Source organism: Carassius auratus, chromosome 12 (assembly GCF_003368295.1).
Source record: "Carassius auratus strain Wakin chromosome 12, ASM336829v1, whole genome shotgun sequence".
Taxonomy (NCBI): domain Eukaryota; kingdom Metazoa; phylum Chordata; class Actinopteri; order Cypriniformes; family Cyprinidae; genus Carassius; species Carassius auratus.
Genome location: NC_039254.1, coordinates 19,688,494 through 19,714,707, shown reverse-complemented (window position 1 = coordinate 19,714,707; position 26,214 = coordinate 19,688,494). Strand labels below are relative to the sequence as shown.

General features: G+C 38.7%; 1 protein-coding gene across 1 annotated transcript in view; it reads right to left on the bottom strand.

Moving 5' to 3' along the window:
* Nucleotides 1-26,214, bottom strand: part of LOC113112089 (integrin alpha-X-like) — a 95,106-nt gene that overhangs the window by 25,531 nt on the left and 43,361 nt on the right. The window contains exons 10-21 of the mRNA XM_026277482.1: nt 25,864-25,937; nt 25,484-25,592; nt 25,232-25,365; nt 20,658-20,804; nt 20,330-20,527; nt 20,063-20,196; nt 19,834-19,976; nt 19,122-19,270; nt 18,759-18,896; nt 18,437-18,510; nt 18,190-18,331; nt 17,946-18,044 (exon numbers count right to left, since the gene is read on the bottom strand). Coding sequence (XP_026133267.1) covers nt 17,946-18,044; nt 18,190-18,331; nt 18,437-18,510; nt 18,759-18,896; nt 19,122-19,270; nt 19,834-19,976; nt 20,063-20,196; nt 20,330-20,527; nt 20,658-20,804; nt 25,232-25,365; nt 25,484-25,592; nt 25,864-25,937 — 1,541 coding nt within the window. The remainder of the gene's footprint in view (nt 1-17,945; nt 18,045-18,189; nt 18,332-18,436; nt 18,511-18,758; nt 18,897-19,121; nt 19,271-19,833; nt 19,977-20,062; nt 20,197-20,329; nt 20,528-20,657; nt 20,805-25,231; nt 25,366-25,483; nt 25,593-25,863; nt 25,938-26,214) is intronic.

Here is a 26,214-nt window from a genome sequence, read left to right as displayed (position 1 = left end):
AGTAAGATAATAAAACTTGAAGAACAATCTCACTGCTTTGTTTTCTGTCAAGTCACCTTTATTTATATAGCGCTTCAAACAAAATACATTGCGTCAAAGCAACTGAACAACATTCATCAGTGTGTCTACAATGCAAAATGACAGTTAAAGGCAGTTCATCTTTGAATTCAGTGATGTCATCTCTGTTCAGTTTAAATAGTGCCTATGCATTTATTTGCAATCAAGTCAATTATATCACTTTAGATGAAGGTGAAAAAAATGGAGAAAAAAATCCTTGGGAGAAACCAGGCTCAGCTGGGAGGCCAGTTCTCCTCTGACCAGACAAAACCAGGAGTTCCAGGCTGCAGCAAAGTCAGATTGTGCAGAAGAATTATCTGTTTCTTGTGGTCTTGTCCTGGTGGTCATCTGAGACAAGGTCTTTACAAAGGATCTGTATCTGGAGCTCTAGTTGTCCTGGTCTCGGCTATCTTTCAGGGATGTAGAGATCCTTTCTAGGTGCTGATCCACCACTTTGTCTGGATAAGTACTGGATCCGGGTGACTGCAGTGACCTTCTGATCTGGATACAGACTGGATCTGGTGGCTACGGTGACCTCAGAATAAGAGAGAAACAGACTAATATTAGTGTAGATGCCATTCTTCTAATGATGTAGCAAGTACATCGGGTGTTATGGGAAGTGTTCCCGGTTCCGGTTTACCTAATTAATGCAGCCTTAAAATCCTTTAACATACTTGGATATTAAAGTTATTTAGTGAGCCAGGTTAAAGAAATGGGTCTTTAATCTAGATTTAAACTGCAATAGTGTGTCTGCCTCTCGAACAATGTTAGGTAGGTTATTCCAGAGTTTAGACGCCAAATAGGAAAAGGATCTGCTGCCTGCGGTTGATTTTGATATTCTAGGTATTATCAAATTTCCTGAGTTTTGAGAACGTAGCAGACATAGAGCATTATAATGTAAAAGGAGCTCATTCAAATACTGAGGAGCTAAACCATTCAGGGCTTTATATGTAATAAGCAATATTTTAAAATCTATGCAATGTTTGATAGGGAGCCAGTGCAGTGTTGACAGGACTGGGCTAATATGGTCATATTTCCTGGTTCTAGAAAGAACTCTTACTGCTGCATTTTGGACTAGCTGTAGTTTGTTTACTAAGCGTGCAGAACAACCACCCAATAAGGAATTACAATAATCTAACCTTGAGGTCAAAAATGCATGGATTAACATTTCTGCATTTTACATTGAGAGCATAGTCTGTAATTTAGATACATTTTTGTGATGGAATAATTAAGTTTTACAAATGCTAGAAACATGGCTTTCTAAGGAAACATTGGGTTCAAATAGCACACCTAGGTTCCTAACTGATGACGAAGAACTGAAAGAACAGCCATCAAGTCTTAGACAGTGTTCTAGGTTATTATTAGGTCCTATAATTAACACCTCTGTTTTTTTTCAGAATTTAGCAATAAGAAATTACTCGTCATCCAGTTTATATTGACTATGCATTCCATTAGTTTTTAAATTGGTGTGTTTTACCGGGCCACAAAGAAATATAGAGCGGAGTATCATCAGCATAACAGTGAAAGCTAACACCATGTTTCCTGATGATATCTCCCAAGAGTAACATATAAAGCGTGAAGAGTAGCGGCCCTAGTACTGAGCCTTGAGGTACTCCATACTGCACTTGTGATCGATATGATACCTCTTCATTCACTGCTATGAACAGACGGTGGTCATAGAAGTACGATTTAAACCATGCTAATGCACTTCCATTAATGCCAACAAAGTGTTCAAGTCTATGCCAAAGAATGTTGTGTTCAATTGTGTCAAACACATAACTAAGATACAATAGAACTAATAGAGAGATACAACCACGATCGGATGATAAGAGCAGGTCATTTGTAACTCGAAGGATTGCAGTCTCAGTGCTATGATACGGTCTAAATCCTGACTGGAAATCCTCACATTTAACATTTTTCTCTAAGAAGGAATATAATTGTGAGGATACCACCTTTTCCAGTATCTTGGACAGAAAAGGGAGATTCCAGATTTATCTATAATTAACTAGTTCTTTGGGGTCAAAATTTGTTTTTTTGTTTTTTTGATGAGAGGCTTAATAACAGCCAGTTTGAAGCTTTTGGGGACATATCCTAATGAGAATGAGGAATTAATAATAGTCAGAAGAGGATCTATGACTTCTGGAAGCACATCTTTTAGGAGCTTAGATGGTATAGTGTCTAATATACATGTAGTTGGTTTAGATGATTTAACAAGTTTATACAATTCTTCCTCTCCTATGGTAAAGAATGATTGGAACTGTTCCTCAGGGGGTCTATAGTGCAATGTCTGATTACACTTACAATCTGATTACTGGTTACAATTTTATCTCTAATAGTATCGATTTTGGAAGTAAGGTAGTTCATAAAGTAATTACTGCTGTGATGTTGGGAAATGTCAACACTTGTTGAGCCTTTATTGTTCGTTAACTTAGCCACTGTATTGGATAAATACCTGGGGTTATGTTTGTTTTCTTCTAAAAGAGAAGAAAAGTAATCGGATCTAGTAGTTTTTTATGGCTTTTCTGAAGGATAGGTTACTTTCCCGCCAAGCAATACAAAATACCTCTAGTTTTGCTTTCCTCCAGCTGTGCTCCATTTTTCGGGCTGCTCTCTTTAGAGTGCGAGTATGCTCATTATACCATGGTGTCATACTGGTTTCATAACCTTCCTTTAAGTGTTAAGGAGCAACTGTATTCAAAATGCTAGAGAAGAGAGAGTCCATAGTTTCTGTTACATCATCATCAAGTTTTTCTGAGGTTTTTGATATGCTAAGGAATTTGGATACCTCTGGAAGATAACTTAAAAATCAGTCTTCTGTGGTGGAAGTGATGGTTCTTCCATACTTGTAACAAGAAGTATAATTTACAATTTTGGCCATATGAAGTTTGCACAAAACTAAATATTGATCTGAGTTATTATCACTTGGCTGCATAATTTCAACGCGGTCAACATCAATTCCATGTGACAGTATTAAATCTAGAGTATGATTTCGACAATGAGTAGGTCCTGAAACATGTTGTCTAACCCTAATAGTGTTCAGAATGTCTATAAATGCTGATCCCAATGCATCTTTTTCATTATCAACATGGATATTAAAATCACCAAATATTAAAACTTTATCTGCAGCCAGAACTGACTCTGATGTAAAATCACCAAACTCTTTAATAAACTCTGTATGGTGCCCTGGTGGCCTGTATACAGAAGCAAGTACAAACACAACGGGATTTATCATTAACATTTGTTTCTCTGGATAATATTATATGAAGCACCATTACTTCAAATGAGTTATACTTGAAGCCTGCCCTCTGAGAAATCCTGAAAACGTTGTTATAAATTGAAGCAACACCTCCTCCTTTGCCTTTTAGACGTGGCTCATGTTTATAACAGTAATGTTAAACAATCTCAATAGCGCGTTCAGCGTGTGGGCTTGGTCGCATTAGATATAATGAATGGACACCTGAAAGACGGACATAATGTTGTTTTCATATGGATTACTTTATCACAGAATATTTATTTTCAGTATCACTTGCTTAGTTTAAAAGTAGACATGACAAGCTTTATATAGATATATCTATCATTTATCATCTCTACGTTGAGTATTCACTCAGTTACAGTTCATTTTAAATGATGTGTTTCTAAATCTAGATCACCGCAGACCAAGTCTACAGCCAGCACAACTTATCTTTATTTTATAAATGCACAGTTTTTTTGCTATTATGTCTGTATACAAACAAAAGTAGATCCTTTATAGATTTAATTGATGTATTGCTCTTATCTGTATGATCAAAACTGAAAGTGTAATTTAATTTCTTTTCAGAGCTATCAGGAGAAGATGCCTCATCACGTGTATACACAGAGAACAACTCCAGAGGGTTAACCTGGCTTACACAGAACAAAATAATATGCTTCTAATATCCAAATCTGTTAAAGGATTTTAAGGCTGCATTAATTAGGTCAGCTGAAACTGGGAACACTTCCCATAGCATCCAATTTACTTGCTACATAATTAAAAGAATGGCATCTACGCTAATATTAGTCTGTTTCTCTCTTATTCCGAGTTCACCACAGACACCAGATCCAGACTGTATCCAGATCAGATGGTCACTGCAGTCAGTTGAATCCAGTACGTATCCAGCACAGATGGTGGATCAGCACCTAGAAAGGACCTCTACAACTCAGAAAGACAGCGGAGATCAGGACATATAGATGAGCCCCGGATACAGATACCCTTTAAAGACCTTGTCTCAGTCGACCACCGAGACAAGACCACAGGAAACAGATGATTCTCTTGCACAATCTGACTTTGCCAAAATTGAACTGCAGGTTTCGTCTGGCCAGAGGAGAACTGGCTCCCCGAGACTGCTTCCAATTAAGAGACTTTAATTAAAGAACAAAGTTAGATCAGATTACAGGTTCAGTTGGTGGAGTTGGGGTTGGAGGAGGGGAGTTAACCATCTGAAGTCGTTAATGCGTATACACGTTATGAGGCATTTTCTCCTGATAACCCCAAAAAGAATACAGATAAGAGCAATGCATCAATCGAATCTGTAAAGGGTCCACTTTTTTGTATACAGACATAACAAAAAAACTTTCTGCACTTATAAAATAAAGATAATAAAAAAGGTGTGCTTTGTGCAGCCTTTGTCTGCGCCAATCGTCATTTAGACATGCATCATTTAGATTAACTGTGACTCAGTGAATATTCAACGAAGAGACGTGAGAGAGTCAAAAACAAATATTCTGTAATAAAGTAATCTATATGAAAATAACGCGATGTCCGTTTTTCATGTGTCCCTTCACTATCTTCTAATGCACCACACCCTCGCGTTGAACATGCTATTGAGATTATAATGTTTCACTGAAGTGCGCGGCTTGAATACGCCCACACAACAGAAGACAACGCAGCGAGACTGTTCTTCAAGTTTTTTTTTATTTTACTGTTTGCTTCGCGATGAGAGGAGTAAGACATTATTCACCCAAAAAAAGATGTGATGTGGTTGAGTATTTGGATTTCCTCAGAAAAAAAAGAATGAAGCACTTTATTCAGCAGATATCATAAACATAAGTCCTCTTTTTATTTATTTATATACTAGTTTTCACATAACGTGTTGTGGTGGAAAAATTCATTTTAACATTGTTTCTGTATACCCATATATGCATGTGTTTTTCCTTTCTGTTCTTATGGGAATTTTTATGGCCTAAGAGTAATGGCAAGCAGGTGATTCACGGAGACTGTGGGCTCAGGGGAATGACACCTGGAGGGAAAACAGATGTCTGAGTGTGACCTGAGGGGGTCACTGGGCCATATAGTGGGGGAGCAGTGCTTAGGGATGACCTGAGGGGGTCACCCAGGTCCTAAATATGTGGGAAGGGATTCACAGAGAATGTGTTTTATGTTATCTATGGAAATTTTCAGCTGTTCAGTGTGTGCAACCTTGGAGAAGGAAAGGGATATAAGGTAGAGGACTGCCCTCTTCCTGGGTCGGTTTCACTCTGCAGAAATCACTTGTATTCTGTAAAACAGTCTGACCTTCTTTATAAAGAATAAAAGCTTTTTGTTAATTATACCTAAATTTGAGTCTGTCTCTTACACTGACAAGAGTTGATTTAAATTTTGCCACGACAGTGTAAACATTTTACTAGTTAGACTTTTCCCAAAGACTTTTTCCAAACTATAATTCCTGACTGAATGTATAATCAAGTGAAACAGTATGAAGTTTCAATAACAATATTCAATACTATACCATTCAAAAGCTAGATGTAAATATTATAAATGTAACAAATAAATGTAACTGTAACAAATTTAACAAACAACGCTGTTCTTTCAATTTATCCCCCCTAAAAACTGACAAAAAATTATCAGTTCTTTTCAACATTAATAATAATAATAATAATAATAAATATTTTTTTTTTTGTTGAAAGATAGATACTATTGTTAAAAGGACTTCTGAAGAATTGTGTGACTAGAGTAATGATGCAAAAAAAATCTTTTTGAAAGTCAGCTTTGATTGTTCCTAATAAACTGTTTAACTGCACTCCCAAGTGGATATTAAATTATGTTGTGGGATAATTAAATATATATGCTAAATAAACTACAAACATAAAATCATATACATTTGTTTTGTCCTCACATTCTGTCTTGTAACTTCTCCCTCTCAATGGCACAGCTGACTGAAAGGCTCATTATGCAGGCCTTTGTCTTCTCAGGTGTAAATCACAATGATATTCAAAATAGTTGACGCCTACTCGCATATGACTTTTACCAACTAAAAGTGTCTTAGAAAATTTAGATCAATATATTGTTTTCTGTAAGTGAGTAAACAAGATGATTTTCAAATAATTTATAAAGACAATTTTTAGGCTAAAAGCTCCAGTTCTCAAAAGTCCCGGGAACCAACGTTCTTTATGTGTTTTATTGAATTATTCAAGTGATTTAACATTTTTCTCAAAAACACAATCATGTACATACATGCTGCGCACATATTATTATAGCCCAGTATGTGATGATAACAGTGAGATTTTAGCCATTTAGATATTTATAAGGAACTGAAAAAAGCACAAATGTCAGGGCATGACAAAACTTCTCCAGGCCCCAAAATCCCCTTAGACTCCAGGGGGTTAATTGCAAGAAGCGATGCGATGGAAGAGACCCTGATGAATGGGAATTTAAATAGATTGCATCTGATGGGTGTCAAGACATTCCCTTCAAAAACATAAGTAATCCACAGAGTCTTCAGCAGCTCAGATGTCGAGAATAAATTACATCTGCTTTGTTCATTATTACATGCAACACTAAAACACTTCAATCACGTCTGAGCCATTCTTGTCTACACCTGCTGCAGTGTTGAAACAATGGTGGACTGATGACAGCTCCTCAGGGTGGGTCTATGTCTAAATGGCAGTGTCCATCAACAATTGTGGAAGGGGCCTACCTGTGTGAAGTCACTCTGCCATGAATTTGTGAATGGCTTGATCTGATTATGATCTGATTTAAAAAAATAAAATAAAAAATAAAAAAGCACTGGGTGTATTTTTATTATAGTGTGATTCTGTACACACGTCGCCAACACACTTTTAAGTTCAAACACCATGCAAAACTAAATTTTGCATCCTATGTCCCCTTAACTTGTAATACAAAGAAAAAAAGTCAGAATTTCAAGATATAAACTCAACAATAATCTTTTATATTTTTTTTATTTTAATGCAGAAACTAGTTTTTTTTTTTTTTTTTTTGAGAGACCTTATTGTTCGACTCTATTGTTGATTGAAAAGCCATGACACCATATAATCATGCATTCTTGTTTGATTGTGGTTTTCCCATTTGGGTAGAAGTAAAATTTGTAATTTTTACAGTTGATCACTGGGTGGGACCATTAACCCTTTAGATAGGCATGTGCAAAAAAAGGCTTAGTTTCTGACTTGTATATGAAGTTATATGGAGTATAACAGTAAATTATAGTGTTTGTGTGTGTGTGAGATTCTTGATTGTTGGTGGTTTTCCCTGTTGGGAAGAGGTTACATTTGTTATTTTTACAGTTGATCACTAGGTGGGACCATTAACCCTTTAGATAGGACTGTGCAAAAAAGCTTAGTTTCTGACTTGTATATGAAGCTATATGGAGTATAACAGCATATTATATTGTGTGTGTATGTGTGTGTGTGAGAAAGAGAGAGAGAGAGAGAGAGAGAGAGAGAGAGAGAGAGAGAGAATGTGAGAGAGATCTTTGCGCGCTTACCTTGATGTACCTGAAAAAATCAATATGTACACATCAGCTCTCAGAACTACATGGAGTAAACAAAAGTGTATTTATGCAACTGTTGCCTTATGGTGGTGATAAGTATAGACTAAACAAAAGCAAATTACATGGATTTAAAGGGGGGGTGAAATGCTCGTTTTCACTCAATATCCTGTTAATCTTGAGTACCTATAGAGTAGTACTGCATCCTTCATAACTCCAAAAAGTCTTTAGTTTTATTATATTCATAAGAGAAAGATAGTCTGTACCAATTTTTCCCGGAAAACACGAGCGCCTAGAGGCGTGACGTGTGGGCGGAGCTAAAGAATCACGAGCGCCAGTAGGATTTTGTGTTGAGCGCGTCTGGAAGCTGTGACACAGATCCAGAGGCTGAAATTTAAGAGCAGCATCAGCAAAGGCTTCTCTATGTGGTATGTACTGAAACTGTATATATTTCCTTAGTGGTTTTGGAAAATGACTAAGTTTTTTTTTTTTTTTTAAGCTGTACATGTGGAAAGTGCAGTTTGATAACAACATCGCATGTTGTTTACTTGATGTGCTTACCCGCTGATAGCTAAGTAAACAACACAGAGATATTTGAAGCAGTTTTACTCGTGCAGTTTGATGACAACATCTCATGTTGTTTGCTTGATGTGCTTACGCGCCGATAGCTAAGTTAATAACACAGAGATATTTGAAGCAGTTTTACTCACCGCCTGCGGTTCCAACACACGATCGTGACCCTTTTTCGTTGGGATTGCATTATCCTTAAGAAATAAACGATGTGCAAGTCCAGCGTCAACCTGGGCCTTGTTTGTAAAACAAGCATCTTCGAAATGCAGGGGAACAAACACAAACACTTGCACAACTCCGTTGATGCTCTGTAAAAAATAAACTCCATCCACTGGTCCCTTAATGCTGTTTCTCTTTTGGTAATCTGTGCAGGGTTGTCTTGCACTGGCAACCAAAAACACACTCCTTTTTGTGACATTTCGCGACGCTCTCGCTGTGATGAGTGATTGTCTGTGCACAGCCTCCCTCTGCTCTGCTATACGGGAGCGCGCGCTCTTCCGGCAGACGCGCCCTTAGCACCCATATAAGGGAATTCCGCTCAATCTAACGTCACACAGAGCCATACTCGAAAAAAACTTTCCGAAACTTGTGACAAACCGGAAAGAGTATTTTTGGAACAGAAATAGTCCTTCAAACGTACAACTTAATTTTTGAAACTTTGTCCATGTTTAGCATGGGAATCCAACTCTTCAACAGTGTAAAAAACTCAGTATGCATGAAATAGCATTTCACCGCCCCTTTAAACACTTGCATGCCATCGTGCTGGGCATTTAATGGTGAGAAGAGCAGCAAGCAACACGAGAAAGGGACTGACTTGAACTGAAGTTTTAGAAATGATAATGCAGCTTGACCCCTCCATCGAGCTGCAGCTTAATTGAAGTTGGTATTGCATTTTGGTTCATAATACATTATGTTCATAAATTTGATGCAAAGTAGATTTTCTTACAGGATTTTAAGGTTTTAAACTGGATTTACCATCAAAAAAGATGAGCATTTCACACATAGACCATCCGTACTTTTCACCATCAAAAGGCAGCAGGTGAATAAACACTTATTTTCTTATTGTTTACTCCATGTAGTTCTGAAAGCATGAGGTGCATATTTGGATTTTTTCAGATACATCAAGGTAAGTGCACAAATGTCTATCTCACACCCTCTCTTTCTCTCTCTCTCTCTCACACATACATACACACACACACACACACACACACTATAATTTGCTGTTATACACCATATAACTCCACATACAAGCCAGAAACTAAGCCTTTTTTTACACAGGCCTATCTAAAGGGTTAATATTCCCACCTAGTGATCAATTGTAAAAAATAACAAATGTTACCTCTTCCCAACAGGGAAAACCACCAACAAACAAGAATCTCTCTCACACAAACACACCACACACACACACACACACTATAATTTGCTGTTGTACTCCATATAACTACATAAGCCGCGTTTCCACCGCAGGAACTTTACCCAGGAACTAGAGACTTGGTCCGGTACTTGGTGTGTTTCCACCGCAGGAACCAGGAACTAAATAAAAGTTCCGGGTAAAAAAATGCCCCCCAGAAAGTCCCTGCTGGCGAGGTGGTACTTTTTTAAAGTTCCTGAACTTTCGGGGGCTGGACTTTGGCGCTAAACATGCTGATTGGTTGAGTTCACGCAGCATTGGTTGAGTTCAACCACCATTTATTCGGATCAACATTTTCAAAATATTACTGTTATTGTGTCATGAAATGTAATTTTAAAAGTATTTCAGGCGAGAATGTAGTTGTTTCAAACTCAAATCTGTTGTTTATTTATAAAGACAGCGCCTATTTAAAAATGTGTTTCGCCGATCTCGTAGACCGTGAGCTCCACTCGATCAGCGGGAGCTCAGTCCTCATGTATCCGCAGAGAGCAGCCTCTCCTGGGATAGACCTTCTGATATGCGCCGCTGGCTCTGATGTGTCTTTAGTGGTTAAACATAAAATATAATTCAGCTGCGGGGTAAATCTAACAGGTTTTCTTTGGTCTGTATTCAATTTATCTATATGTAAAAATGAAAATAAAAAGGCAAGTCTATATAATATTTCTTTCATTGTAATGGCTGTATATAACGTTACACTTATCCCTGAACTACATTTCTGCAGCTGTTATTATGTTTAAATGAAAATGAAAGGAGGCAGTGGTATTTTATATCCTATTTCGTTTTATTGTAAATATACTGAGGGGAAAATAACAGTAGCCAAAGCGATCTGAGTTCACGCAGCATTGGTTGAGTTCAACCACCATTTATTCGGATAATTTTCAAATATTACTGTTATTGTGTCATGAAATGTAATTTTAAAAGTATTTCAGGCGAGAATGTAGTTGTTTAAAACTCAAATCTATGGTTTATTTATAAAGACAGCGCCTATTTAAAAATGTGTTTCGCCGATCTCGTAGACCGTGAGCTCCACTCGATCAGCGGGAGCTCAGTCCTCATGTATCCGCAGAGAGCAGCCTCTCCTGGGATAGACCTTCTGATATGTGCCGCTGGCTCTGATGTGTCTTTAGTGGTTAAACATAACATATAATTCAGCTGCGGGGTAAATCTAACAGGTTTCTTTGGTCTGTATTCAATTTATCTTTATGTTAAAATGAAAATAAAAAAGGCAAATTTATATAATATTTCGTTTCATTGTAATGGCTGCATATACACATTTCCCTGAACTAAGTACATTTCTGCAGTTGTTATTATGCTTAAATGAAAACGAAAGGAGGCAGTGGTATTTGATATCATATTTCGTTTTATTGTAAATATACAGTAAGGAAAATTGGAGTAGCCATGACAAGCAGACTGAAGTTATCAAGTACTCTGCTGTTTATAAATTTACCGGACTTGCGTCGTCGCGGACACCACACTCCCGAGACCAATGCACAAAGTCTGAACCAACTACCAAGGATGCACGTCCAAAATCAGCGTACTTTTTTTTTTTTTATCAGCGGTACTTTGTTTTGAGAAACGCGCGCAGACCTACGTCACCAGTCTATTTGCCTAATCTACCCGGTACTTTACACCGCGGTGGAAACGCAGAAAGCAACAGGTCTGGGGGGAAAAAAGTTCCTGGAAAAAAAAGTTCCTGGTACAAATGTTCCGGGTAATTTCAGTGGAAACGCGGCAATATATACACAAGCCAGAAACTAAGCCTTTTTTTTTTGCGCAGGCCTATCTGTGACGAATGGGTGAAGGAGGAGCTGGAAGCAAGTGCGAGGTTAACAATGTTTAATAAGAATATGAAGACAATACAAGACTGGAACACAAATAACGCTGGGAGGAAGGTACTGTCCAAGATGGTGGAGAGAAGTGATGAATCCGGTAGGCGGAGGTGAGTAGGCAGCAGGAGAGGGCGGCACAGGAACTGCGGGGAAGCGAACCGAAGGTAAGTTGTGTTGTTCGATGGCGGTTGCGAAGAGTGGACGGGGTTTCGGGGGAAGACACGGACATCCAACGCAGAAACATACAATAAAGCAAGGCACGAGTTACAAACAGGAACCAACGCTCTCACGAACACAAGACGCTAGACAAGCCCATTATATAGAGGTGAGTAATGAGTGACAGCTATTGCTGATGACAATGGAGACGCCCACTAACTAATCAGTGCTGACGCGTAACACACAGACTTCAAAAGTACAAAACCCAGAGATCACCATGACATTAACCATGACATTATCCCCCCCCCCCCCCCCAAGAACCCCTCCTGGAGTTCCTAGAAGGGCCTACCTGCTGATTGTAATCATCAATAAGGGAGTGATCCAGTATGTCCCTAGCAGGTACCCAACTCCTCTCCTCTGGACTGTAACCTTCTCAGTCCACCAGGTACTGGAATCCTCATCCCCTTCCTCTCAAGTCCAGAATACGATTAACCGAATAGGTCGGTTGCCCATCTACGAGACGCGGCGGTGGGGGAACCGGGGTAGTTGGATTAATACGTGAATAAAACACGGGTTTAATTTTGGACACATGAAAGGCGGGATGTATCCTCCTGTACGCTGGAGGTAGTTTGAGGCGGATAGTCACCGGACTAATGATCTTGATGATAGTTAACGGGCCAATAAATTTGGGAGCTAATTTGTTAGAGATGGAACAGAGAGGAATATTGTAAGTAGAAAGCCACACTCTTTGACCAACGATGTAAATGGGAGGCTTTGACCGGTTGTGATCGGCCTTGGCCTTAGTGCGCTCCCTCACCCAGAGCAGAGTCTCGCGGGCTCTGGTCCAGGTGCGGTGGCACCTCTGGACAAATGCATGAATGGAGGGGACCGCGACTTCAGATTCCAGACTAGGAAAAACTGGTGGCTGGTAACCTAAGCTGCACTGAATCGGAGAGAGACGCCCATGGCTGACACTGGTAACGAATTGTGAGCGTAATCCACCATAGAGAGTTGATGGCTCCAGGAAGAAGGATTCTGGGAGACCAAACATCGCAACGTCCTCTCTAAATCTTGGGTTGGCTCTCTCAGACTGCCCATTACTATGGGGATGATAACCCAAAGACAGACCAACCGATGCTACTAGCAACTTACAGAATTATTTCCAAAATTTGGATATAAATTGGGATCCCCTGTCAAAAACCACTTCTACCGGGAGGCCATGTAACCAAAAGACATGATCTTGGACAGTGATCGCTGTCTCCTTGGCTGTCGGTAATTTGGGCAAGGTAATGAAATGTGCCGCCTTCGAGAACAGGTCCAATACGGTCAAAACGACCATCATGCCAATAGAGGGCGGGAGGGCGGTAAAAAAAATCTAGTGCGATATGTGACCAGGGTCTCGAAGGGACAGACAGCAGTTGAAGGAGCCCATCAGGAGGCTGGTTAGATGACTTACCACTGCCGCAAACTGAGCAAGCCAAAACAAAATCCTGGACATCACAAGCCATAAGTGGCCACCAGAATTGTTGTTTAACTAACCCATTGGTTTGGCTTATCCCTGGATGACAAGCAACGTTAGAGCAGTGACCCCACTGAATGACTTCAGTCCGTAACTCTTCTGCACAAATAAACGATTCGGTGGGCAACCGGGCAGAGGCATTACCCCTTCTAAGGCTGTCTTGACCTTCGACTCGACCTCCCATAAGAGAGCTGAGACAACTATTTTCTCAGGTAAAATACACTCGGGAGTCACCGGGCGGGCAGAGGGATCAAAAAGACGTGACAAAGAATCGAGTTTGACATTTTTGGAACCGGGGCGGTACAACAGAGTAAAATCAAAATGACTGAAAAAAAGTGCCCACCGAGCCTGCCTGGAATTGAGTCTTTTGGCAGTTCTAATATACTCTAGATTCTTATGATCAGTCCAAACAATGAAAGGTACCCTGAACCTTCCAAATAGTGATGCCACTCCTCTAAAGCTAATTTGACGGCCAACAATTCTCTGTTACCAATGTCATAATTATGTTCAGCAGGAGATAACCGATGGGAGAAAAATGCGCAGGGATGCATCTTATCGTCCGAGGCAGCACATTGGGAAAGAACTGCTCCTACCCCCACCTCTGATGCGTCCACCTCCACCAGGAACTGCCGTGTGGGATCAGGGGCTACAAGGATGGGAGCCGAAACAAAGCAGCTCTTGAGGTTGGTAAATGCAGTTTTGGCTGTATCCAACCACCTGAACGGAGTACTGGGGGAGGTCAAGGCCATCAGAGGTGAGACTAGTTGGCTGAAATTGCGAATGAAACGTCGATAGAAATGTGTTACACATACGTGTTATGAGTCATTTTCTCCTGATAACCCCAAAACTTAAATTACACTTTCAGTTTTAATCGTACAGATAAGAGCAATCGAATCTGTAAAGGGTTTACTTTTTTTTTGGATACAGACATAGTAACAACAAAACTTTGTGCACTTATAAAATAAAGATAACAAACAAGGTGTGCTGTCTGCAGCATTTGTCTGCGTTGATCTTCATTTACAAACACGTCATTAAAATTAACTGTAACTCCGTGAATACTCAACGAACAGACATGAGAGAGATACCTATAGAAAGCTTTACATGTCTACTTTTAAACTAAACAAGTGCCACCGAAAACAGATATTCTGTGATAAAGTAATACATATGAAAACAACGCGATGTCCGTTTTTCACGTCTCCCTTCATTTTATTTAATAATACAACGCCCCCGCGCTGAATGCGCTATTAAGTTTCAAACTGAAGCGCGCGGCTTGAATACGCTCCCACACAGAAGAACAAGCAGCGAGGCTGTTCTTCAAGTTTTTTTATTTTACTGTTTGCTTTGCGATGAGAGGAAGAAGACATAAATCACCCCAAAAAGATGTGATGTGGTTGAGAATTTGAGAAATGGATTTCCTCAGAAATAAAAGAATGAAGCACTTTATTCAGCAGAGATCATAAACATTAGTAAGTCTCTTTTTATTTATTTATATAATTGTACTAGTTTTCACATAACGTGTAAACATTTTACTAGTTAGACTTTTTCCAAAGACTTTTTTCCAAACTATAATTACTGACTAAATGTATAATCGAGTGAAACATTATGAAGTTTCAATAACAATATACAATACTATACCATTCAAAAGCTTGATGTAAATAATATAAATGTAACAAATATATAACTGTAACAAATGTAAAAACAATCCTGTTCTTTCAATTTATTCCCGCTAAAAAATCTGAAAAATTTTCTCAGCTATTTTAAACATTAAAAATAATGATAATAATAATAACAATGAATGTTTTGGTTTTTTTGTAGAAAATAAGATTGTTAAAAGGATTTCTGAAGGATTGTGTGACTGTTGTAAGGATTCCAAAAAATTAGTTTGAAAGTCAGCTTTGATTATTCTAATAAACTGCTTAACTGCTCCCCCAAGTGAATATTAAATTATGTTGTGGGATAATTAAATATATTCTTAATAAACTACAAACATAAAATTATATACATTTATTTTGTTCTCACATTCTTTCTTGTAACTCCTCCCTCTCAGAGACACAGCTGACTGAAAGGCTCATTATGCAGCTCATCATGCAGGCCTTTGTCTTCTCAGTTGTAAATCACAATGATATTCATGATAGTTGACGCCTACTCACAAATGATTTTACCAACAAAACGTTTCTTAGAAAATGTAAATCAATATATTGTTTTCTTTAATTGAGTAAACAAGATGATTTTCACATAATTTAGAAAAATTCTAGGCTACAAGCTCCATTTCTCAAAAATCCCGGGAACCAATGTTCTCTATGTGTTTTATTGCCTTATTCAAGTGATTTAACGCTTTTAGTTTTTCACTAACCACGCATAAAAAAAATGTTTTCTCAAAAATACAATCATGTCCTTGCAGGCATTTCACATATTATTATAGCCTTGTTTGTGCTGATTACAGTGAGATTAGACTTTACCAATTTAGATGTTTATAAGAAACTGAAAAAAAGCACAAATTTCAGGGTATGACAAAACTTCTCCAGGCCCCAAAAATAACCTTAGACTCCAGAGGGTTAAAGGCGGTTTTCCATTCACCCCCCTTCCTGATGCGGACCAAATGATAAGCGTTACATAAATCCAATTTTGTGAATAAGGATGCTCCCTGTAACCTCTCGAAACCTGGAGACATCAACGGTAACTGATAGGTGTTCTTTATCGCAATGTTGTTAAGCTCTAAGTAGTCAATACAAGGTCTCAGAGAACCATCCTTCTTACCCAGAAAAAAGAATCCCGCCCCCGCTGGAGAAGAGGAAGCGCGGATGAACCTCGATGCCAAGGAAACAGAAATGTATTTCTCCAGAAATACAGAATAGAAAGAAAGTAAAGTTTGCCTTTAGGTGGAGACTTACCTGGCACTAAATCTATTGCACAGTCATAGGGACGATGCGGATGAAGAGAAGCAGCACGGGACTTACTGAACACCTCCTTCAGGTCCAAGAATTCCATACTCAGAATTCGTGCTCTGCATTTTTACCGGGCAGGAATGGATGGAATGCTCCGAGCCACCACAATATAAGCATAGTCCTTGGGACCTCCGCCGATCTCTCTCCCTCCGGGAAAGCAGAGCTCTACCCACCTGCATGGGTTCTTGATCATCGACGGGACCGACCATGTTCTCTCGACTCGAGAGATGGGATGCCGTGCAGGTCTGACTTGTCTACTCAGGCGGTTAAACCGAGCATCTACCCGAAGGGCCAGGTCGATTAGACCATTTAGCGTTGGGGGGAGCTCGAGGAGGTAGATATCTTTCTGAACACGGTTGGCCAGCCCAAGCTGGAATCGATCCCACTGTGCCGCCTCGTTCCACTGGCATGCAGCCGCCAGGGTGCAGAACTGGATGAAATAGTCTGCCACTGATGATTTCCCTTGTTTCAGGTCTGAGAGCTGGTGGGCAGCTTCCCTGGTGGCCGCGGCTCGATCAAAGACCCGTTTCATCTCATCGGAGAGGGCGTGGAATGAGGCGCAACACGGATGTTGACTTTCCCACACTGCTGTCCCCCATAAGGCGGCTCTACCAGATAGTAGAGTAAGCGCAAACGCTACCTTGGACTCCTCTGGGTGCGGGGCTGTAATGCAAAATGCATGGAACATTTGTTAAGGAAAGTCTTGCAAAAGTTTGGCTCACTGGAGTAACTCTCTAGCGCCGGAAGTTGCGGCTCTGGCCAGAAGTGGTCCTGGGAGGTCTCCCGGGGGACGGGCGGCACAGGCGGTGTGGTGGGCGTAGTGGGAGAGGTAAGTTGGTGAATCTGCTGGGTGAGCTCGGACACCTGTGTCACCAGCGCTTGGATCGCACGTCCGGTGTTCAGGATGCTCTCCTGTTGCTGATCCATGCGGATGACGCTGTGGTGAATAAATTCCAATAGTGAAGTGGTGCTCGCTGCTTCCATGGTTGGTGAGAGCATTCTGTGATGTCGCCTCTGACTTGCTTAGTTGGGGTCACTTCATCTATCATTGACTTGATTGCAAATAAATGCACAGACACTATTTAAACTGAACAGAGATCACATAACTGAATTCAATGATGAACTGCCTTTAACTATCATTTTGCATTATTGAGACACTGTTTTCCAAATTAATGTTGTTCAGTGCTTTGACGAAATGTATTTTGTTTAAAGCGCAATATAAATAAAGGTGATTGATTGATTTAGTGGATGTTTTCATCCACAAACATAACGAAAGGGTAGTGAATTTGCCCAGAGTGTACAGTTGAGTTTTTGAAAAATTTCAAAGCATTTTCCCAAAATATGGGTCAAAATAAGATTTGTCACCAAACATCATTCCATTAGCTCAAACACAGAGAAAGTTGTGGCCAAAATAAGACTCAAATTTACCCCCTAGTGGACAAAAACGTCCCCAACAACACATAAGCGTTAAACCACTGCTTCTAAAACCTCTCCCCAACCAAAGCATGTTTTGTATGTCTCCATCAAACATGCCCGATTCAACTCAGCTCATTAGTAGAATTTACAAGACTAGAAAAATGTGTTCATCGAGGGAGACATACAAAATTTGTAGTGGTGGGAGTTCCCAAGACAAATTTTTGAATCACTGAGTTTAACCATTATCATGCAGCCATACACACAAGCAAATGATGGGTTAGTGTCACAGCTGTAATTGTTGACCTGAGAGTTGTCCTTAAGGATGGGTTTACTGATGTAACAGGTGGTTTCTCCTAGTTTAACTCCCTGCACACCATCCAGAGACACACACTCCACTCTACCCTGTTCATACAGATAATTTATCATAAATTTCAACACACATTTTATTGCATCTTCATTTTAGTAACTAATTTGCCTTAGATAAATCATCTTTCTTATGATTAACTAATATTAGATTCAGCATTTGTACATCCATGTCTGGTTTTACCTGTTTAGATGTGATTCTCCTGTAGGAAAGTCCAAAGGGATAGCTGAGGATGAAGAGTGTGTTGTAGGAGTTTTCCCCTTTGTTCTCTATAAACACAGTCACATTGAGCTCCTGCATGATCCCAATCTCTATGTTTGTAGATCTAGATCACAGACACAAAAGAGAGATTTGTGGGTGACAAGATAATTTTGAATTACTAATTTCTATAAATATTAAAGGTTAGAAATAGAGCAAATTATTTGCACACCCAGAGAAATTGAAATCCATTCTGAGGTCATCGACACATATATTATCAGTTCCGCAGTTTATTTCAAAATCCAGCTGTAAAACAAAGTAAGTGGACAGCAAGTGTGAATAATCTCTCATATATGATGAGGTTGAAACCGCTGTGCCTTTCTGCACTTTTGATTCTACTGGCTATGGTGACCATTGGTACATATTTAAAGGGTCAAAGGGTCAAAATAAACTTCCTTTAATATTAGAATACTTTGGGTATGACAATACACTGTGGAATGAACTTTAAAGAACAGACTATACGGTATTAAGGAGCGACACAGACGCTCTCTTACATTTTGGTCTGTGGTAGTCTTTATCTCTGGCAGCAATACTGGCCTCAAGTTTTGCATTATTATAGATGTAGATGGAAGACCCTGAAATGTGAATGTTAACTCACTGGACACTGGATTCAGAGCATCTTCTGGACAAGCCTGATAGAAACAATAAATATTAAAGGAATTTAGCAATTCTCCAAAATATCCTGTTTTGCAGCCTGCTAATTTTCATTCTAATAAGTCATAATTAAAGTTTGAATGACAAATCATGAGGTTAGAAACAATAATGGCTCTCAAAGATTTTCACCTTTACTCATCATTAGATTCACTGAAAGTTTAATCAGAAAATCTAGACAACAAAATTATGAATTTGATGCTTACCTCTATTAAGAAATTATGAATTTTGCAAGCTTCCTTCAGGGTTATGTTCATCACATCATTGTGGAGGCGGTTTTTGGGTGTGAAATATGCTCGATATTTCTGTCGCTTAGCATCCAGCATTATGGTATAATTGATAATTGCAGCCAAACCTGAAAAAAAAATTATTAATGTAACGAATAGTCCACTGAAGGCAAGTGAATATGAACCCAAGTGAAGATTATTTACAAGGTGATAATCCAAACAATAAACAAACACTTGACAAGGCTTGAACAGACTTGGCATGAAACAGACTTGACTTGGCATGAAACAGACTTGACTCACCGGCAGCATGTTACAATATTAATACACGACAAGCCACAAATGGCAAAAACATGACTACTTATAACAAACAATACAGGTCACATGACAAGAACAAACCATTGGGAAACAAGACTTATGACAAGACAATAAACCAGAACATGAAATGGAACATGACACAAGGAACAAAAGGAACTAATAGCAAGACAACAAGAGGGCAAGGGAAGCATGACACAAACAGCATAATTCAAACTACAAAATAAAAGACATGAAAACAAGAACATGAAACAAAACCCCAAGACAGAGATACATTTCAAGATATTAAAAATATTAGCAATGCAACAATAAAGGATTTTGAGAGGTCTGTTCACAAATATAAAAACAGTTTTAATATGTAATTAGTTTATGAGTAAACCTGTGAGGCTGTGTTTGAATCCACTCATGGTGAAGCACACGGTCAGGATGTTTTGAAGTGGCTTTGTGCAGTCTGTTACATTGGTTGGTATTTTGGATGGGTTGTAAGTTACTTTGGTGTTCAAGAGCATGATGGGTCTGGATCTAAATTATCCACATATATAACACTTATATAATTGATTATGGCAAAAACTCTGTATTTGTATATATCTTGAGTTCCTTTAACAGACCTAAAAAGCAGAACTGCTCCTATGGACCCAACAGCAATATCAGGAAGGCTGTCATCACTCTGGTCCAGAGAGTACTGACTAAATGAAATCCCAAAGTAACGCAATCCTGGTTGCACAGATGACCCAGCAATCCTCTGTCATCACACACAGGGAATGAATCAGACAATGAAAATATTAGAATGAGCTTGTGAAGTAAACCAGCGTAATGCAAGGAGGGTGCTTTAAACTACTATACACTTTAAGTGCCACCAACTACGTCTACTTCACCTGTGAATATGTTGGATTTATTTGATCTACTCCTCCATTGAAAATGTAGATGCTGCCCTGTCCATTCTCCTCCAAAGGAGCTCCAATCAGAACATCCCTGAAACCATCACCATTTAGATCTACTGGAGTGGCCAGAGAAGAGCCAAACTGACCCATCTGACCTGCGATTCCCACCAGCACCAACCCAGAGAAAATGAACTATAAAGATAAATCAGGGAGAGTAAAGGAACAAAAAATCGTGTATATATTTAATTAAAATTATTTTTATATGAATCAGAATTCATTTCCAAATTGTTCTAAAAAATGTTATCCCCATCGTTTACTGTACCTGACTTGTAAAGGCATACACAAACACTCTGCCCTCCCGTTCAGGCTCCATGTATGTCGGTGCAGATATCAAGAGAAGGTCTGTATTGGAGTCACTGTTCAAATCCACCACACAAACCTCAGCACCAAAATATGAGCCAATCTGAGGCTGAGAAAAGTGAAGGTTGAACATTAATATTATCTTTATTTACTTTCTGCTGTTGGTAACAAACTACTGTCCACTTGTTTTTTGATTCTTTACTACTATCAATGCACACATCCCACATCTTCTTAAAACCATGTATGGATCCTACACTTAAAAACTTTAGATCTCTCCCAATCCTCTCTTTCAAAACCTGATTTTACTCTAGCACAAGAATCTAGTAGGAACATGTCCAATATTCACCAATGTCCAACAAATACATAACTGTTATAAAATCAATAATTTTGATCAAATATTTGATCAGCTGTCTCAAGGTAATAAACAGCACCCGGTTCCCCAATAACACTCACTCTTGGCGCGCTAAGAAGACTCGAAAGATATATCTTACCAAAGTTGTTTATGTTCCTAAGTGTGTTCCCCGAAGTGTCCCTTATAAAGCTTCTTAACACACTGCCTCTTACGTCCGGTGTTACAAAGGTGCTGTCCCAATTGAAGGTGCTAAATTAGTCGGCATCGATTGCTCAGGAATCAATTTTCCACTTCACGCGAAGGTGCATTACAGCGTTAAGAAAGACAACACGTTGTATGCAAATGAAACATTCCTCAAATGATTTCAGTAAGATTTATTTTAACATAGTTTAAGTTATCAGTAAAATATAGACTATAAATTAAACTATCAAATGGTCAGTAATATGTTCACACGGTATGTTGTGACAGGTAGACGAATCGGGTATCCCTCGCTAATCATCCACCCTCCTTATCCCGTCGTGCCACTTGTGCCGCTTCCTGACATGGGTTTAACGACTTATAAAAAATATGTAATACACTTTTATATTAATGGTAAGGTATTTTCCAATCAGAATTGATTGGCAAGCAGCTGCAGTTACTTCTGTTTAATGCAGTATTGATTGCAATTGGTTAATTTTTTGAATAAAAAGCAACCTATCTACAATGAACAGAGAGAGAGAGTTAGATACAGAATATGATGGGGAAGCAACGTTAAAAAAGGGCACCAAGCTTCTCGTCAGAGGATCGAACTGAAGTTTTGCTGGACCTTGCCACCAGGTCAGTATGGAGCCAAAAGAGTATCAATAAAGATAAATGCACACACTACATTCACATATGCACACACAGGATTCATACATGCACACACATGATTCATAAATACACACACAGGATACACAAATGCGCACAAAATTCACAAATGCACACAAAAAATGTAAAAAGCACAGAAGATTCACAAATGCACACAAAATCCAGAAATACACACACAATTCAGAAATGCAAACAACATTTACAAATGCACTCAAGATTCACAAATGCACAGGACAAGATTCAGAAATGTATTTCTGATGCACACACACATATATATTGATTTACAAACTGCTTGCGGTCTGTGAACTTCACTGCATTTGTGTGTGAATTTTGAGACTCCTCTGCCCTTACGAAAATTAACCATGGTTTTACTACAAATAAAACCAAAAAACCATGGTTACTGTAGTTAAACCATGGTAACCACAAATTAACTATGGTTTTGCTATATTAACCATAGTTTTACCATGGTACAAATGGTAGTCAATACGCCAAAAAAACATAGGTTACTACAGTTTTACTATAATAAAACCATGGTTATTTTTCGTAAGGGTGACTTGGCTCCACACACAAATGCCTTTTTTTAAACAGGGAATGATCTGCAACCAATAAGATATCTCCCTTGTTTGAGCCAATCACAAGAATGCACCCCACGTTACTTATAAGCCAATCATCGAACGACTCACTTTCCTCAGCGAACGACTCACTTTCCTCAGCGAATGACTCACTTACCTCACGCAGTCGGCGACTCACTTTGTGCAGCCGGACACCCACTTTGCGCAGCAGGGGACTCACATTCCGCAGCCGGAGAGTCACTTTTCTCTCGCAGCGAATGACTCACTTTCCTCATCGAACGATTCACTCTCCTCATGAGTCACGCAGCGAACTACTCAATTTCCTCATGCAGCAACGACTCACTTTCCTCATCGAACGATTCACTTTCCTCACCCAGCAAAGTTGAACGAACGATTCCCTTTCCTCACGCAACGATCAACTCACTTTGCGCAGCCGCAGAGTCACTTTCCTCTCGCAGCAGACCACTGACTCTCTCTTCATGTAGGGACCGAAAATTATAATTAAAGTGACTTCTATATTGCATCCAAAAGAATATTTAGATATATTTAAATATTTAAAATATGCTATTTTTTTTTTTACTTTCATTAAAATATTTCAATAAAATGAAATAATTGCCTATTGCAAATTTATGAATCCATGGTTAACTTTTTTTCTGCAGTCACAGTCTGGGCTATATGTATTGAGACATTTTTAAATTTATATTTTGTAAAAAAAAATAAACCTGAATTGTAATCTAAACATATGTATTTTCATACAATTTCATAAATAAGTAGGCTATAATATGCCGCACCACAGGCATATTGCGCTGTGTGAACACGTTCATGTGATTAGCTTATAAGTAAACAATCCCCCACGTGGAGTGCGTTCTTGTGATTGGCTAAAAGAAGGGATATATCTGATTAGTTGCTGATCATTCCCTATTTAAAAAAAGTGAAGTTCACAGACCGCAAGCAGCTTGTAAATCAATATATATGTGTGTGTGCATCAGAAATACATTTCTGAATCTTGTTCTGTGCATTTGTGAATCTTGAGTGCATTTGGAAATGTTGTTTGAATTTCTGAATTGTGTGTGTATTTCTGAATTTTGTGTACATTTCTGAATTTTGTATGCATTTGTGAATCTTCTGTTCTTTTTAAATTTTGTGTGTGCATTTGTAAATTTTGTGCACATTTGTGTATCCTGTGTGTGTATTTATGAATCATGTGTATGCATGTATGAATCCTGTGTGTGCATTTATCTTTATTGATACTCTTTTGGCTCCATAGGTCAGAGATCACACCCCTCTGGTCCACTATAACCTGCAAGTTTATGGCTGCGTATCCTTTTCGTGATATGTACGCCTGATGTTAGCCCTGTTGCACCTCTTGGAACTCCTGACGTGTGGCCGGCAGCTGGATACAATCCCCGGCATGGCGCAGAAGGGTGTTGGTGACAGTGTGGACGCACTTCCACACCAAGGTCTTGCTTAGTCCGTAGCCCCCTCCCACAACCTTGATGAAGCTCTAGCAAAAAACCTAAGTGCTGCCAGCAGCTGGACTTCAGGGCTTAAAGCAAAATTCCGCTGCGTTATCCTGGCAAGCGCAGGTCTGAGAAGGTCCAGCAGCTCCATAATCCTAACCCTAACCATAATGAGTTGTCTTGGGAGGCAAATTATTTTTTAATATAGCCACGTCAGGCAAAATGTCAAAAGGGCTTAAGTTTTGCTGAATATAAAAACTGACATGGACTAAACAGCTCCGCGGCCGGCGCTGTCTTTGATTCAATACGAGGACACGTTGGATCGCTGCCATAGTTGGCCGCTTACTGGACACCACCATACTTACCCATGTATAGATCTTAGTCATTTAGAGCCAAATTGTTTGCCAGATTTTAATTATCAAAAGTGATTGCCATTTTAAATGCTTTAATGACATTACGAAATACCCTAAGCTAATTACCACCATATTATTTCTGATACTACATAAAGTCAACTTCATAAATAGGCCTGTATCCATTGCGAACACATTTTTTTTTATTAGTCTTAAAGTCCGTAACATAAAATCATTGTTGTCATACCATAGTTTGACTACCATACCATAGTTTGACAGTACTGCGCTGCGCTGATTTATAAAGACTGTTGCACAGTGGTGGCGACAAACGTCTTGAGCTCATACAACGCTAAGAGAGGGCTTAGGAATGGTCCAGACCAACCTTACGAAAGTGTGACTTATATACTTAGATGATTTACTTAGATATATTTAGCGTACGAACATCTTGGGAATCGTGCCATAAGGTTAAGAGAGAGGTTAAGGAATAGGTTAAGAACTACTTTAGCGATAAGAACGTTTTGGGGAACCGGGTCCAGTCTATTTAACACCAATCCTTGAAATATGTTTCATTCATTTATGAATGCTTGTTTATATAATCTATAGTGAAATACAGAAAGTTAAATTGTAATATTGTTGGTTCATATAAAAAAAAATAATAATAATAAAAAACTGCCTTTTTGAGTTATGAGTGTTTTGGCTGCCATATATATATATATATAAATATATTTGATTAAATAAATTAGCTTTAAATTACATTAAATTGTAGTGAAACATTTATCATTAACACAGAAATAGGTGTAGGGCAATGGAGATGCTGCTTTTAGGTTTTCACCAACGTTAAAAATAAAACTTACAGCAGCATTGTAGTTTCTTGACTTATTACACAATTATTGCATAGTGAAAACAATGATTAGTTTTTATGCATGGTTTTGATGCCAAAAACATAAGTGAACAACCTTAGGAGAGTCCAGCAGTTTATCCAAATTGGCTCTGATTTGTGATACAGTAACTTGTCCTTGATGCTTGTATCTTGGAGCTCCTAGAATAGCATAACTGATGCTTGACACTGTTGCAACAGCCATCGAATAACCTTCAGATAAAATTCAAAGTTTCAGTGGCAAGCATGTTCTGAGTGGTGTTGGATGCATAGAAGAAATTTAATTTAAATTCATATGTCTTATAAATTTAGTTGTTTCAAAAAGCCTCACCTAAATAGCTTTCATGCTCTCTTCCTGTTTGAAAGGAATAGTCTGGAAAATATTCCTGAAATCCACCTTTCCACTGGAAAGCTCCCACAGCACTCACTAACACACTTCCCTAAACAAAGCAAAACTAAACTGTCACTGGATTAGGAACATATAATGCAACTCAAGTTACTGCATATCTTTCTTTTCAAATGAGAAACTATTTTAAATCATTACACAAGGAGAAAGGGTACAATGTTGTCTTTGAGGCACAGTGTTATAGTGTTTAATTATTCCGTTATATTTTCAACCTCAGATGAAAGTATAACTATATAACCATACTATGATCATTCACTTGGTCTGAAGAAATAAATGTTAATTATTTGGTAAAGTCACATATTTACATATGATGTGAAAGCTGCGCTAAATCCATCCTGTGCAAACTCCATTCTAGAGGAATCACCTGAAGTCTGAGTTCCTGCAGCAAAGCAACAGAAGTTACAGAGATTAATCACTGATTCAAAGTCATTTAAAGCAACTATATAAAGTTTTTTTTAGCTTAAATAATCCTTTTTAAATAAAATTAACATTGAATAAGGCAAATGTTTCATTTCAATGCCTGTTCTCAGAGTATGTTTTTGAAGCAGATACCAAATTCAGCAAAAAGGGCAGATTGCGTCAAGGCAGCAACAAATGCACATGAACAGTTAAAGTATCCATTTATAATTATCACAGTGAATTCCACTTACTTAATT